The sequence below is a fragment of the Halyomorpha halys genome, unplaced genomic scaffold, assembly GCF_000696795.3.
Source record: "Halyomorpha halys isolate HHAL.00 unplaced genomic scaffold, Hhal_1.1 Scaffold68.1, whole genome shotgun sequence".
In the NCBI taxonomy this organism is placed as follows: Eukaryota; Metazoa; Arthropoda; class Insecta; order Hemiptera; family Pentatomidae; genus Halyomorpha; species Halyomorpha halys.
The window spans coordinates 1-17,678 of record NW_027116161.1 but is presented as its reverse complement, the minus strand read 5'-3'; the positions used below and the strand labels follow the sequence as shown (position 1 = coordinate 17,678).

Genomic DNA, 17,678 nt, shown 5'->3' with positions numbered 1-17,678 from the left:
TTTTTATTTTAGTATGTATGAGATCATTTATCAATATTACCTATTGCCCACAACTGTGTGGCAGATTGTAATATCTATCAATAAATAAATCTAAGATTTTTCACCCCAATAAAAAAAAAAAAAAAAATTAACAGGAGAAGTGCACTTTTGTACATATAAAGACGAATCTGAAGTTATATAATAAATCTCGTTGAAAAAATATGAGTAATCATAAAAAAATTATAGGTTTTTGGCTTATAACTTACTCAATAGTTATAACTTATAACTCATAACTTAAAACATACTTATTAGTTATACCTATTTTATAGTCACAGTTGTAATATATCTTCTTTAGTTTACAGGAATTAGAATGCCTAATCGAATATCTTATGTTTTATTTTGGATATTATTTTTAGTTTTATTATGTTTCAATTATTTTCTTGATAAGGGGGGGACGCAATCTGCGTCTTGCTTCATCCCAAAATAAACAACTGTTTTAGGTACAGAATAACAATGGTTCAACTCCGAATTCCTTGGCCCCTTCCTAAGAAATCGGGAGATCAAGCAATCTCCTTTCTCCCAAATAGATTTACTACTCCGACAAAAATTATAAAGTAAACGTCAATTATATGGATTTTTAATTTGTTTCATATGCCATTTTTCTTTAATTAATTTATAATTAATTAATTTCTTTAATTCAATATTGACTATATTAGTAATTAAATGAAATATAGAGAAATGCTTTATTTAGCCATTCTGCCCAAATACATTGGGTTGTTACGTTACACAACATACCAATCAATCCATGATCGGACATATATACATCCCATATATATACATGATGGTTATACATGATATAACAAAAAAGAAAAAAAATTTTCCCACAGTTTTCTTTTACAATCAATACAAGTCTTCACACTAAATACAAATATATATAATTTTTTTTCACTTCGCTATTTCATTCCATTTCACAATTTTATTTCATTTAATTTAAAAAATTTACTCGGTCAGACCCTCTTCCGCGATTCACTACCCACGTTCGATCCGTTAAAGAAATTAAACGAATTTATTATTAGACAGCAATGTAAAATCAAACCAAAGACATAATAGTCACAGCAGTAGATAAGTTTATAGAAAAACAGATAAATAAATACATTTAAACAAACAAAAGTTACTTAAAAGAAATACTTGAATAATTAAATAAGGTTTAAAAAAATTATTTTAAATAGTGAATTTATTAGCAGCTTTAGTAAATACTTTAGGTTCTACAAAATTTTTTCAGGTTTTAATGACATAATAAAAAATCACATTCATTAAAGTAAAAATTGTTTCACTTTAGATTTTAAAAATTATATTGATAAATTTTGTTTGATAGGTAAGAACCATGTTTCCTGTGAGGACGTTAGTTAGACGACATCAACTACCTGGAGCTTTTGACTGGCGGCAGAAGAATCCAAATTACGTTTCCCCGATTGAGGATCAAAATTTCTGCAACTCCTCCTGGGTATACAGCATTGTCAGCACATTTTCTGACAGGTCTGGTCCTTTTAGTACAATCCAAACTATGGTATAAAAATGGCTGCTTTCGGCAGGATAACGATACATTTCTTCAAACTAAATTTTACAGGATTATCTCAAATAAAAATGACTCAACTGAAGAATAATCAATAAGTTTCTATGATCACTTTTCCTTGTCCAAGCGAGGGAAATAATTGTATGGTGTAAGACAATCTAGAATAAACTTCATAAAAATAATCATATAAAAATACACGAAATTATTTTCTACTTCTTACTTTTTATTTTTTACTCACTTGTAAGGTTTCCTCTTAAAAACACTTTGTCATCTCTATAACGTATTCTTTTAATTTTGAGTTCGGCAGTTCGTGGCGTAGAAGCCACTTGGTAGTAAGATTTCAAGCTAACAGGTCCGTCTTATCTTTTATTCTCTTTTTTTCCCCTATCTTTATTTTACCCCCCCCCCTCCTTCTTTTCTTACCCACTTTATTAGTTATGTTCACCATATATTATTATTGTTGTTTTCTATTTTTTTTTCCTATTCATTTCTTTTGTTAAACTTTACTTATATTTTACCTCTTTATCTAATATTATGGTTACATATTTCATTCGTTACATATATTTTCTTTCTCTCAATTTTATTTTTCTTTCCATAATTTTAATTTTATTAATTTTATCTTTGTAGGAGTAGTAGTTTTTATGCCATTTGATAAAATGAACTCTTTATCTTTTCTTCATAATTTTAATTTTTAAACTATTAATAAACTAATATATTCATATTTCTTTGAATTATATAACTTCATTTTTATTTTATTTCCTTAATTATGTTATTTTACCTACTTAATCAATTACCTATGTATACTTTTTATTTTCCACTTCTTTCATCACTTTATTTTATTAATTCCATTCTGTACAATTATTTACTTTATATCATTCTGTTTATATTTTATTTTCTGTATTCATTGGTTATTATCTTGTTCTGTTCTTAGCCCCGATGAAGGCTAGAAATTCTGGCCGAAACGTTGGCACGATTAAATAAGTTACTTCAACTTATTTGTGTTTTATTTTTACCGCACCCCCCCCCAACGATCTTCTCGTATAAGTCATTCATGGTCAACTATCTCTAATGATCATAAAAATTCACCAATTTTGAGCTCTTTCTCCAACTTACTGTAATTGATTACACTGATTTTAGTCTATGCTCATCAAAGTTATGATTTTAATTAAATTTGCATTAGATCTGGCTCTAGGACTCGGTCCATTCCTTCAAATAATTGATTATCACTTCCTTTTTACACAAGATTTTTAATTTGAAAAATGACAACAAACCTGGAGGAGCATATATATACAAACCTGCATAATAATAGAAGAATAAATCTATACCAATAATTTATCTATTCTGGGAAAAAAAAAATTGGAACATGATCTTAGTAAGCCACATAGACTAAAATAATTCAATTTGTTTTTATAATTACTCTGAAAACTTTTGTGATTATCTGTAGTTGAGTATTCGTAAGGACGGATTATAATATTCAAGAAATAATAATGCTAAAAATGTTAGTTTGTAAATTGAAATTAAGGTAAATGGTGAATTTATCACAATGGGAAGCTTTGACATGCAAATATAATTATCCCACTAATTCCCCCGATTATTTTATTTATTTATTTTCTTTGTGAAACCACCCACATAATTTTAGCTTCCAGATATGGTAGGGCCATTTTCAAGCTGTGAAAAAAAAAATTAATTTCGCTCATTCAGAATCGTCACAATCATCTTCCTGATCTTTATTTTTTCTTTTAGGAGCTAAATACCCACCTTGTGGTACTATAGAAATAGAAATACCCACATTGCACCTTGTGGGTCCAATTTAGGTTGGTCATATATCATGTTACCCTTAAAAATCAGAAAATATTTACAGAAGTAACCGTATTAAAGAAGTAACATATATAAAGGAAGTAGTATCAAATGTTTGAATCCCAAACTACAACTATCAAAGATTGTAGTCTTTTAACTCCCATTTCCACTGGAACATACGTATTTTAATCTGTTACTTTGATTATCCAAGGTCCTCTTTTGAAACCCTCTTTATTCATGTCTGTAAAATTTTCTAATTTTTTTATATTTATTTTTTTTATGTAAGTAGGTAAATACATATAATTTAATTTGCAAGATTTTTCATAAGTCTTCTGAATCAGATTGGTCAATACTCATTTAATGTAATCAATCAATTAATGTCATTAAAGACTTGACCTGAAATGCTATAACTAGAAACCAGATACCCGTGCAGTAAAAAACCAAAAAATGTGCTGTATAAACCCAAACTGTGTAATATAGTTTATAGAAAACCCATATCAAAAATCAACTTTACTATATAATTTATAATAATAATTTATACTTGGAAATATTATCTAAACAACTTAAATAACCTACAGTTTTTTCCATAATTGAAGAGCAGAGTGGAAGCTAACAGGATTTAATTAGTTTTATTCCTATTATGAAGACGGAAAAACTTAATTTTAAATTTTTACTTCAATTTTAAAATTTAGGAAAGAAAAACAACCAAGGTGCCGTGTTGAAAGAAGTAATTAAAATAATAAATTATAAATTGAAATTTTTCATTATTCGATACTTCAACTTTTTTTATTTAACCATATCAGAAAGAAAATTACTACCGTTAAACGTTTAAATAATTTGATTTTCTGGATTATAATATTTTAAGCAAAAGAATGTAATCACTATGTTTTTTTTTAATAAATAAAATATAATATTAAGGTTAAAAACTTTATGCCAATGCAGTAAGTGTCAACTTGTGATTACTTAAAATGGACGGATTTCGGTTAGTCTCCATTTCCAGGATATTGCGACAGTTGTCAGTTCAAACTTAGAGTGGCCGAGATAGGAATAAATGTGTTCGTATCATGAACCATTTAATTGAATATTAATTGTTAGTTTAATGATATTTTACTTTTTCATGATTCTCAGCCAAATTAGTAAATTTAATCAATGATTTCATAGTTAAAATTCAAAAAATAACAAAAATGTAAATCCGTTTAGAAAATCCTCAAAACCGAGCAAAAATAACTAGTATCAATCCTCTGTCCTATTTATAATTCCAATTTCTGTTGAGGTTTGTCTGAATTTGAAGCTGTGGAACAAAAAATGCAATAGCACGAAAATCCGGATTTTGGTTATAACTAAGATGCATTTTAAGAATAGAAATAGCCGAAGTATTTCTTTAAAATGCACACTTCTTAAAGTAATTACTAAAAGGTGACCAGTAACGCGGTGGAGAGAGAAGCGTCGGGTTCCCTGGAGTCCATAAGTGGGTGGAAAAGCTCGGTTGAGAGATTCAGCCTGGGGAACTCCTATATATTATAAATAGGAATGATTTTGTTTAAGTTATTATTTTACTTTAAGTTTAGTTTTTTTTATCAGTATTATTATTTTATATATAAATATAATATTTAAACAGTGATAAAACTCATTAAAACACTCTTGGTTACGGTGTTGTTACACTTTTCCGAGTGAGATCAATCACAAGATTTTTATTTAGTACCAATGACAGTTTCATTCTTTGTTCAGGTTGGCAAAGTGGTCTGCTGGCCGGGAAAGAGGACCACTGTCTTATCAACAACTTTTGACATGCTCTAAAGGGCAGAGAAGAAAAACTATTTGCAGTTCCGGGTTCCTGACCAAATCATGGAAGTACATCATGGTTAGTGGGTACGTATTTTCAGATCAGATAGGAAGAGGTTAGTTTCACATTATATTAGTGACAATAACGATTCTCAATTTTTTAAATAACTGTGGTCAAGTAAATAAAATTGAACTGTGTGAGATAAAACATAATACACAAATAACTGATGTATTTATCGTTTATCCCAACAAAATAATTTATTACATATAATTATCCAGGAAATTTTGGAAACGTGATCCTGATAACAGAAAAAACTGTTTTTTTTTTTTTTTTATAAAAAAGAATTGATATAATATTCAAATTAAGGGCATTGAGTATTAGTGTTCAAATATTCATTCATACAATATATTTAGAAATAGAAGATTAAAAGAAAAAAAAAAACAGAAAAAGGAAAAAAAAATTTAAATGATAACAATAGTATTCACTGAATCATAAGAAAACAAAATTAATTTAACATTAATTTATAATAATTACAATAACATTAAAATAATAAATAAAAGAAAATATTATCGTGATTAGTATGAATAAAAATATGAATCAATGTCTAAAATGTAATAAAATAAAACTGATCAAATAATAAAAAATAAAATAAAATAATTTATGTAGAAGACAATAAAAATTAAATTTATTTAACAATAAAATAAATACATGTTTACTCCTATATACAATTATCTGTTGGTTGGTGTATTGTTTGTTTCATCTTAAAGCATAGCGTCATTGAATTTAGGAATAAAATAAGCATGTTTACCGAATGTTAACCAGCTTCTTTTTGTTAACTGCGTTTTAACTAATACATCGCCCCCCCCCCTCCCTTAAACAATGTCGATGAAAATTCTGTGGACAAGGAACTATTTTTTTTATGTTTGGATTTAATGATTATCAGAAGATCATTAAAATTAAATAATTATTTCGAGCTAATATCTGTTAATTTAATTTTTTATATATTGTTATAGCTTAACAACTTCCGCCTGCTACCCAAGGTCAACTGACGCCCGATGCCAAATCCAGGAACGAGGGCTTGGAAAACGAGAATCCGTGGGTTGTCCAGGTGGAGGAGTTGAAAAACTTTATAGGGCCTCGGCACTTAGTAGAATAGCGAGTAATGAATCAGCTATCAGAAGGGAGATTTATGACAACGGTCCAGTCATAGGTAAGAAATAATTATTGGTTATTATCATATTTTCAATATACTCCTTCTTTAAGGATTACATTTTTAATATACCATATACTCTTACTATAAATATTTTTAGCCCATAAAACAATAACTAATAAATATTTAATTATATTCTTCAATAACTTATTATAGTAAGTTACTTGCATATTGCACAATCCACAGTACAATATGTAAGTAACTGGCAAATAGATGGATAGTCTACTAGAAAATATAACTATTGGTATTATAATATTTTCTAATTTTGTCAAATTCCTTAAAATGAGGAGGATACAAGACATCAAATAATTGTCCGAAACGTCGTCCAAATAATTGAAATAAAAAAATTTTTTGAAATGTAAAATGTCATTAGAGTGCTACCAATGGGTAGTTTCTCTACACGCCTGTATCACTCCAATTTAACTTAGATCAGATTTACTAAATGTATTATAATGTACAGTTGTAAATAGCAATAAATAAATATTTAAAAAAAAAAAAAGTTCAACGGACGAAGATTCGGGAGGCCTTGACTCTACAAGAGTTGTAGCGCCATAGATGACGACGACGATGATGATTACTTCACTAATGCATGTCATTAGTGCAAGTAGTTTTTATCCACACCTTCCTACGTTTCCTTGAGAACTGTATGGCGGAAGACAAGTTGGGACTCAGCTGCACTTGAGATCGTAGACGCACCCACTGATGCACCCACATAGCAACTCTTATGTCTGCGTCTCCCCTTGTATTCTCCCAAGTTCACATCAAGAAGCTTCTTTTTCTTCTCCTTCTTTCAATAATTGAAGTTAATAAACGATGAGAAATAGATGAGATATTTTTAAATTAAAAGGAAAACAATAGAGTATGAACTACGGGCGATATCTCGGCTCGAGAGGAGACCCAGACAACATGCAGAATATAATCTATCGGGTTAGCTGATGTTTAGACGGACTGCTTTGTTACAGAAATTATTAGGATAAAATAAATATTTAATTTATATATAATGTTTTCAATTTCTTGTGAATGGTATTTATTTTTTAAGTAAACTAATTGGTACTCATTTAAGTCTGAACACTCGTTATTACATTAACAGCCCTCAAGAACAATCCTTAATATAAATTTACACCTCACAACCAATTCTTTAAGAAACGTTATACAGGCTTTTGTGATTATGTCACAATTTTATTAATTTTTAAACTTTTTATTTTTTAATCGACTAAACACTATCAACTATCAAAATATTTTTTCTTTTAGCGTGCATAATGTTTTTTAAAGGATTGGATGTAAGGTGTAAATTTATATTTAGGATTATCTTTGAGGATGGCCGAAACGTAGGACTGTTGATAATGTTATAAAGAGTGTTGAGACTTAAATGAATACTAATTAATTAATTTAAAAAATAATATTTAATATTTCACTACTCTAAGGACCAGTGGATTCTCCTTCATCGATATCATTTCCGATGTATACGGATTATTTAACAAATTGACTTTTTCTTAAGAATATTAATATTCTTATTAATATTCTTAAGAGAATAATAATATTCTCTTAGATTTCCTAGTGTTGTTGGTAGTTTTTAAGATATAGAGTTCCGAATGAAAAATCAATGTTTTTTTAAGGTTTTGAAACAGCCGCCATTTTTTAATCCCCCTATACTATATATTTTCATGTATTTGTATAAGAGGATACCTATGTATAATTATTTTAGTTGATTATTCATAATTATTTAGGGTGATTAATGAGGACTAATAAAAATTATATAACATATTTAGTCTTAAAACTTTTAGAATTGAATTTATTTTTTCTTTTGTGTTTGTTTATGTACCAATTGGACACTCATAGAATACAATGTCCTACATATATAGGTACTACTATATATAGAATATTCATATTGTATAGAGTGGTGTTGGATTATACTAGAACCAACTCTACAAAGGTTAAAAAATTACTAATTGAACAATTTAATATACTCATAAACACAAATTTATAAATGATTCAGATAGTAATAATGTAAAAGAGGACGTTATAGCTGATGAGGGATGATGAGTGCTTGGTTCAGGACTTTTTGTGTTTGATTCCTATCTGGGCTAGCCAATATTTATTTCGTGGCGGCCCCGACAAATGTATGACATTCCCATTCTCGGGCTGCATAGGTGCTTAATGGAGGTTTTGAGGCATGAACAAATAAATAAAAGATGAAATATTTAACATTATGCTACATTACATTGCTAGGGAGTTATGGTGAGATTCATAGGAAAACTCCAGATATTATTGCAAGCGCCTTGAACTGGTGCAAATGTTTGCGTCATCTATTTGGCTCTCTTATCTCGATCATCCAGCCCATCGTCAGCGAGTATCTCTAATCAGTTGGATTGCTTCTTCTTTTTTATAACCGGAATATTTATGCCCTGGTTCTATTCTCACCATGATGGGCGGAGTTCTTTCTTAGCTTCTCATATTTATCTTATTCTTTTCTTATAATTCTTCTTTCTACTACTTTCGGAGGCGGGAATTCCTAGTTAAGACTCCTCCCTACTAATGTTACTAAGGCTCCTCAAGTGTTCAAGAGGAACCAATCGTTTAATTTAAGGCACTTTCAACACCTGTTGAATTCAATTAAGAATTCGAGGACAATTCTTCCTCACTCTCATATTTGGCCTGTTCAAAATATTCCTTACACTGCTCTACTTTTTCTGTCCACAAAGTAGTTCTTTTAATTCTTATTCCAAGGCAATTTTTTTCTGTAGTAGGAACATTTATATAATGAAAAAGAAAAACCTTCGAATTTTTCTCGTATCCAATCGTTACAATCAAAAAACCTTCCTAAAATCCTTATTATTCCTTACTTTGTCACAAATCATCCATTAAGACATTAATATTCCATATTTAACCGATCTAGTCAAAACCAGATATCAATTCTTCAATTACTAAATCCCTAACCACCCAAACCCACCAGTTTCTAACTTTGCTTCTTCTTCCATTCCAGATAATTCACCGAGGCGCCTGAAAATAACTTGGCCTCGAGACCTTATAATGTAGAAATGTTATTAGAGTGCTACCAATTGGTAGTTTCTCTACAAGCCTGTGTCATACTTATATGTTAATACAATTGTAAATGTCAATAAATAAAGTTTTAAAAATAATTAAAAAGTGTGTCATTCAAGGATCAATGCTTTGCGCTACCTGCAATTCAAGCTGGCTAAGAAAGAAATCAATTAATTTAAAAACATTATACGTTAAACAAATCGTATGGTTTATTAGAATTAGTTTAATTAGAATTATGAACATGTAGTTATAAATAAAAAATAAATAAATGTCACCATAAAACAGAAGCAGGATCGTTCCAATGGACAGAGTAAACACTTTTTTTATTTATTTAATGCGATTTACAACTGTACAGATAATAAATACAATAAGTAAATATGTTGTATGTTTCATTTACACTTGAAAATCTTGGGAAGAAACCACCCATTGGTGGTACTTCAAGCATTAATTTAAATTAGAAGGTTCCGTGGCCATCTTCTTTTCAGACGCCTCGGAGGATTATCAGGGATTGTTAAGGATGAGAGATTAAGAATTAATGGGTTAGGATGGTTAAGGAATTTGGAATGAAAAGACGCATATCTGTTTTGGGCCCAATCTGCAACGAATGGGATATTAAGGTCTTTGTGGATGAGTTTATTTGTAATGTAATAAGGAGCATCAAGGATATTACGTAGGATTTTGAATTGTAAGGATTATATGCGAGAGAAATTTGATGGTTTGGTGGAGCCCAAGAACTCAATTCCATATGTCCAAATTGGTTTGATTATCGTACTCTTTATTGTATTCTAATTGTTTGTAGTGAATGGGAAGTTTAAAGCGTTTGTCAAGTAAGTGTTGTAGCAATTGGAATCTACGAGCAGTTTCTTGTCGTTTCAGTCTTGTATGTGGATTCCAAGTCTCTTATCAAGATAGAGTACTACGTATCGAATCTTTTATCACAACAGGCGTTAGTGGAGCATTTAGAAAGGATATTGTAGGACAAGAGGATAGAGGCTTACGACGGAGAGTAAAGGTGATCTGGTACGATTTGTCAGGATTTATTTTTATTCTCCAGTTTTGACACCATTCTTCAATGGATGTTCTGTGTGCCTGTAGTGTATGTGATGCATTAGTAGGGTCGTTGTTTACATACATTATACATGTGTCATCAGCGTATGTTGTTAGAACTGTCAGAGTAAACTCAACCCTACAAACTCTTTCGGGATGCAAGACTCTTTTATATATATCACAACTTCCTTCCACTTCCTGCCAATATGCTTAGATTTTCAAAGTTCACCTTCAACTGAATCAAAAACCAAAGCCTAAAACTAACCTAACTTATACTTGTAAAAAAACAGTATAAACCCGTTGAGGAGTAGTTATAACACAGAAATAGGAAAAAGCGTTTGTTTCAAATTTTGAAGTCAGGGCCGTCCGTAGCTCTGTGGTTGGGCACAGTCGTACCATTCAGAGATTTATTGGCGGTGCCGGTTCGAATCTGGCCTGGGGCGTTTTCTTTTTTCATTGAATGGCGGTCCCACAAAATAAAAAACTTCGACCCCCAACCATGGTGAAAATAATGGATATACAAATAAATGAATTTATACCTGGCTGTATGGAAAATTCCAACGTCATTAAAATATATAAAAAAATTTAAAAAATCTACCAAAAGAAAAAAAGTGAATTTAAGAAATCAGAAATGAATTAATATTACATTATTTTGTGTTCCGGAATTACGGAAACAGAAAATTATTTGTAAAGAATCTAAAGATTCATTCAAGAAACATAAAGCAATAAATATTTGGTAACGCATTGTGGGCAGGTAACATATTGCTAAAAATTAAATCACAAAGAAATCATATAACAATAAATATTGTTTAGAAACATCAAGAAACTCTACAAATACAGGAGATCGACGACCTGCAAATTACCACAATACAACTATTAAAAGAATAATTGATGAAACCAAAGATAAATTTTCAACTTTCTATCTTGAAGTACTCTTTTAGGATAAGTGGCTGGTTGAACTCACTAAAATCTAATTTAGCTAAAAGAACTGCATTGCAACATTTTTAACATGTTAACACAATTAATTTTCATATTCGGCTAACAAATTGTTGATGAGTGTTTAAGGCCAACACTGCTGGACTTAAACTTAAACTTAAAAGAACTGAAAGTGGTTCTTTTATCACTTTTTTTTCTTTTATATATACATTTTTTTTCATACTACTGAATTTATTACATCTAGTAAATTTGATGTTAGATTATAATGGTATGATACAGGCATTTAAAAAAACTATCTGTTACCCATAGCTTCTCTACATGTCTATGTTCTTTACATATTGAACATTGAAGTCTTTATGAGGAGAAGATGGTTGGGGGTGCGGTCAAAGAGAAACACAAATAAGTTGTATTATACAATTTTATTGTGCCAACGTTTCGGCTAGAGTTTTTTAGCCTTCTTCAGGGCTAAAAACAGAACAAGATAACAACCACAGTAAGCATAGAAAATAAAAAAAGAAAGTATAAACAGAATAACATAAAATGAATAATTTTTACAAAATAGAATAGGGAACCTACCAATTTTTTTTTTTTTTTTTATATATATATTTTTTTTTCTCTTCATTTCTTATGGTATACTTTACTTATATTTTGCCTCTTTATCAATTATTATTATTACATGTATTTTCTTCCTCTCAATTTTCTTTTTTTTTTTCCATATTTCAATTTTTAAATTATTAATAACTAATATGTTCATACTTCTTTGCATTATATAACTTCATTTTTATTTCATTTCCTTAATTATGTTATTTTAACCACTTTTTGAATTACCTATGTATACATTTATTTCCCGCTTCTCTGATCACTTCATTTTATTAATTCTATTTTGTAAAATTATTCATTTTATGTTATTCTGTTTATACTTTCTTTTTTATTTTCTATACTTACTGTGGTTGTTATCTTGTTCTGTTTTTAGCCCTGAAGAAGGCTAGAAACTCTAGCCGAAACGTTGGCACAATAAAATAGGTTAATACAACTTATTTGTGTTTCTCTTTGACCACACCCCCAACCATCTTCTCCTCGTACGTCATCCACGGTCAACTATCTCTCATAATTATAAAAGTCTTTATGGATGATTTTGTTGGTGGCGAAGTAAGGAGCATAGAGGATTTTACGAAGGATTTTGGATTGCAAGGATTGAATGCGAGAGGAATTCAAAGGCTTTTTTAAATTTTTGTACTTAATTGTTCAAGGTGCAAATAAACTGTGGAAAGAATTATTAACAACGGGGCAATTATCTACTAATTTTAAACGAGACTCTACGGGTCAAATTATTTAAAAAATGGAAACTTGCTGCAAACTTTGATTTTATAGACGTACTTTTCAAGGCTAAGGAAAACGGTCATTTTAACCTGTTAACCGAGCCGGACGTATAAATACGCCAAACGTAAACAATATTGGGTAAGGGTTGGGCATATGAATACGTCCTTGAAATATATGTTGAGCCCTGGAACGGGCGGGACTTATATTCTAGAACGACAAAGGTATTATTCATCCATACATGTCTCTAAATATATTATATAAAGTTCATTTGGATCGATTACACTTTTTGATAGAGTGTGCAGAGAAATTGGGTGATACCAACTTAGTGAAAACCCACCCAAATACATCAACAAACAGCTATATCAAACCATCAAGCTTAGTTGAAAAGCATTTTCTAGAACTAATGAAAAGCTATATAGTAATTTTGTACTTTCCTTTGTATTTCATATATAAATTAACCAAAAAAATTTATATTTCATAGTCTTTTTATTTATTTTAAACATAAATAACAAAAAATAAGAGTAATAACATGAAATTACGTCCTCTGGGCATGACGTACTTACACGTCCTAGTGAAAGAACTCGCTCCCGTTATAGTACAAGAGCCGGGAAGAAAAAGGCAGTTATCTCACCCCAATTTTTGATTACTTCAATGAAAACTATGTATAATTACTAGTAAAAATTGATGAGTCTGCCAAGTATAGGTAAGGAGATTAAAAAATGGGGACTGTTTCAAAACCTTAAAAAAAACATTGATTTTTCATTCTATCTTAAAAACTACCAACAACACTAGAAAATCTAAGAGAACATTATTTAAAGAAGAGTAAATTTGTTGAAATATTAGCCCTAAAAGAGCTATTTACGTCCAATAGTCCTCGAGATATAGCTTTTACAAAAGCAAAATTTCTTAAATATCTACTGAAAGATTAGTAGTTAATTTATTTTGAGAAATCTATATCTCAGGAACTGTGTGACGTACAGATGTCTATTAGCACTCAAATTAAAGCTAGTTTAATGGACTATAAAGAAGTTATGGCCTTTACCTTCGTAGGAATAGTAATTTTTAAGATATTTGTTAAAATAAATTAATTTATAATTGTTCGGACAATAGGTTTGATTTATGAAAAACTTTATTTCAGAAACCATTAAACTTACATATTCCTGCCAGCATTCAAATTAAAGCTAGTTAAATTTACTACAAAATAGTTTATTATGTTTATCTTTGTAGGAGTTGTAGTTTTTATGATATTTGACAAAATAAACTCACAAAATGTTAATTTCTAGTTGTTCGTATAAAATGTTGGACTGAAAAAATATATCTTTAGATCCATAAGACGCACAAATGTCTGTTAAAATTTAAGTAATTAAGTAAATTTAACTTACTATAAAGTAGTTTATGACACTTATTTTCGTAGGAGTAGTAGTTTTTATGATATTCTCATATGAATATAAATTTGACAAATGAAAATTTGTCCGAATAACTATAAATAAATTTATTTTAGCATATTTCTTGTAAACAATTACTCCTACGAAGATAAACATCATAAACTACTTTATAGCTCATTAAACTAGCTTTAATATGAGTGCTAATAGACATCTGTACGTCAAATGGTTTTTGAGATATGAATTTTTCAAAATAAATTCACTAACTACTGATCTTTTAGTACGTTCTTATTTTTATGAAATGTTGCTTTTTAAAAAGCTATATCTCGAAAATTATTTAACGTAAATAACTCTATTAGGGCTCATACTTTAGGAAAATTACTCTTCTTTAAATGACATTCTCTTAGGTTTTCTTGTGTTTTTCCTACATTTTAAGATATAGAGTTCCGAATTAAAAATTAGTTTTTGTTATCGCTTTGAAACAGCCGCCATTTTTTATTCCCCCTACCTATACTTGGCAGACTCATCAATTTTGACTATTAATTATACATAGTTTTCATTAAAGTAATTAAAAATTGTGGTGAGATAACCTTTTTTTCTCCTCTTGGGCTCTTGTACTATTATATGCTGAGTAAATAAAAAGAGAATTCTCCGGTTAACTGGCTAATCTAGTGGGAACTCTTCAAATTATTTTATGAACAAGTTTGGCTTATCAATGAATGAAACAACATATTGGTTAAAATCATTATTTACTTAATATTTAAAAGGAAGAAAAAAATACAAACTTTTTTTTTATTACATTAGTTATAAGGTATTTAATCTTTCTTGATGTTATCATACTTCTCTGTTCATTTTTTTTTTTTTTCCTTTACTTTGTAGTATTACATTCCACAATACGCATTTGGACATCGGTAGTAGATATCTGAGAAATTCGCTCTAGAGATATGTAAATTAAATAATATTAAAATTATAAACAGAAAAAAGAGAAAAAAAAAATTAAGCTAAAATAACATCTTATACACATTCATTCCAATATTCAATATTTACATTCAGCCGGAAGAATTCCGAACGAAGCTGGTCCTCCCACTTGTTAAAGAATAAGTTTCTGCTTCCGAAGGTTCCTGGCGTTTATCTCTCAACCACGTCACTGGAAAAGCCAGTGGAGGTTGAAAGAGAGTACTGAGCCATAGACGCTCAGGACTTGAGCCATTGCCAGAGCGGGGTTGAGCTAGATAGGACTCAGTATAATGAGTGAATTTTTCATGAAATGTATTGAATTTGGATTTAATAAGTTCTGACATATTAAGGTCATGATGTAAGGTATAGTTGGTTACTTATTATGGAGCATTGGATATTTTTGAAGGATCTTGGACTGAAAGGTTTCAGTGTATTTGATGGTAGAATTTTAAGCTGTATCTCACAGTTCTAGTCCGTGGTATTATCAGCGACTATAGCCAGGATTCGGAATAAAGAGAAAGTAGAGAACAGGGCCAAAGATACTGCCTTGAGGAACACAAACCTAAACAGTTGCAAAATTATCACAGATAACTCGAAAGGTGCTGTCTGAGAGATAGGATCGAAGGATTATGTATAAGGACTAGAGTAAATAAATTTTAAGGTCATTTTTTTTTTTTATTAGTTATAATTTATCAATCATAGGAGTTAAAGGGGCCCGTGGATGGGGAAGAACTCGAAATTAAGTTACAATTTCATGAATTTGACGCGGTTTCCATTGAATTATTTTTGTTAGACATCAAATTTCATAATTATATCTAATATATTTTAATGATATTGATGCGTAAATTTATCAGTTAAAAATCACCATTTAAAATTTTTAGTTCACTAATTGTTGGTGTAGATATGTCTTTCTACTGTTGTGTGCTACAGGTCCATTGTTATAGATTTTGAAATTTTTAAGTTTCCTTAATTTTTTTATTTACTATATATTCTTGATTCCAGTTCCCGGTTCCTTAATTTTCTTTATTAATTAATACATAATTCAAAAACCAACATTCATAACTTTAAACACATCAAATTACAAATACCTGATGGATTAAGTATTTGTATTAAATTTTTAATAGAAATACTTAATCCAGTGGCTATAGCTGATCATCGAAAAGACAAAGACAATTCTATATTTGATGTTATTCAATATTTTTCATCGCTTTCAAGTTAGTGATGGATAATTCTTTGTTGAATTGATAATTAATAACAAAATTGTCAATTGTGGGGCGATGATCAGACTTAGTCCTTTGAAATGTGTACAGCAGGCCCCTCCCTTCAAGTCTACTTATATGTCAAGGTCAGGGATAGGTTTGCTGAACCTACTCGTCATGCTATGCAAATAAAATTCTATTTAAAATTAAATTTCAAAATCGAACTTCTAGGTAGTTCTTTTGCTGTTTTCGCCTACAGATTAGATGGCAGTAGTTATTTGTCCATCAGTTCATTTATCTTTTAATAGAAGTGGTCCAATACCAAATCATAAAATTAATTAATAATTTCAATCTTGAAATAAAAAAGTCCGGAGAAACGAATGTGAAAGAAACTTCATTCAACTTCATCACCAAGTTTCACTTGTGATTTCCAAAACATTTAAGGGAGGTGCTATCCAATTTGTGAATTGATTTGCTCTAATAATTTCATTTTGGTACACAAACATTGACTGAATTAGAACAATATTGAACTGAAAGAGTGGGGCAGGTTGGTAGAATCACACTGGTAGACCATACTGCTTCTAAGTCCTTGTAAGTCAAAAATTAAATTAATGTTTAATATAGTTGTTTTATTTTTATGTTTTTTATAAGATTGCGTTGTTCGCAGCCACGATGAGAGTATTTCCTGAGTTTTTCGTCTACAATGGCGGAGTATACAACTGCCCTCGAAGACCTCCCAAGCAAGGAAGTGTCCATTCCGTGAAACTTGTTGGCTGGGGTGAGGACTCCAGACAAGTTCCTTATTGGGTAAGAAACCTTTATAATCAATACGTGATTTATCAAAGCCCTATTATACTCTTATATAGCCTTGAACAATATTTATTTTTCATTCAGAATATTTATTACAGAAATTAATTGAAACATTTCTTGTACTCAACTACACAAAATCCATTGCAGTCTCAAAAAGAATAATTTATTAAATAGATAATTATTTATTATTAAATAAATAAACAACAGCATTGTCCTTGAGTGTATTTACACTCTTAAATAGTCTCCGTTTTTTGGTATCCCACTTTTTTTCACGGAAGTTTCTTTTCAAATATATAATATTTTTAATTAATATGTAATAGATTCTTGACGGAATTAAACTGTTATATATCATGTTATACAGATGTCTATTAGCACTCAAATTAAAGCTAGTTTAATGACCTAAAATAAAGTAGTTTAAGTAGATATAAAAGGCCGGTTCTGGTCCAGTAAATGAGCCTTTTTGGACTTTGGACCCTAGCCTAGAACCAGTCTTAACCACTTGTCCTTGGACTATGGTAGCGCTGTTAGTTCAGACGATGACCGCTAGATAGCAGCACCATCGACAGTAGTGAGAGTATGGGGGAGCTGGAGCACTTCCGTGGGCAGCCAATCAGAAGCCAGCATTTTGATGACGTCACACATG

General features: G+C 30.0%; 1 protein-coding gene across 1 annotated transcript in view; it reads left to right on the top strand.

The window, feature by feature from the left end:
• Positions 1–17,032, top strand: part of LOC106692738 (tubulointerstitial nephritis antigen-like) — a gene marked incomplete at its 3' end in the record, with an annotated part of 85,323 nt that extends 68,291 nt beyond the window's left edge. The window contains 4 exon segments of the mRNA XM_014438854.3: positions 1,355–1,515; positions 5,078–5,218; positions 6,146–6,342; positions 16,893–17,032. Coding sequence (XP_014294340.1) covers positions 1,355–1,515; positions 5,078–5,218; positions 6,146–6,342; positions 16,893–17,032 — 639 coding nt within the window.
• Positions 17,033–17,678: the final 646 nt, after the last annotated feature.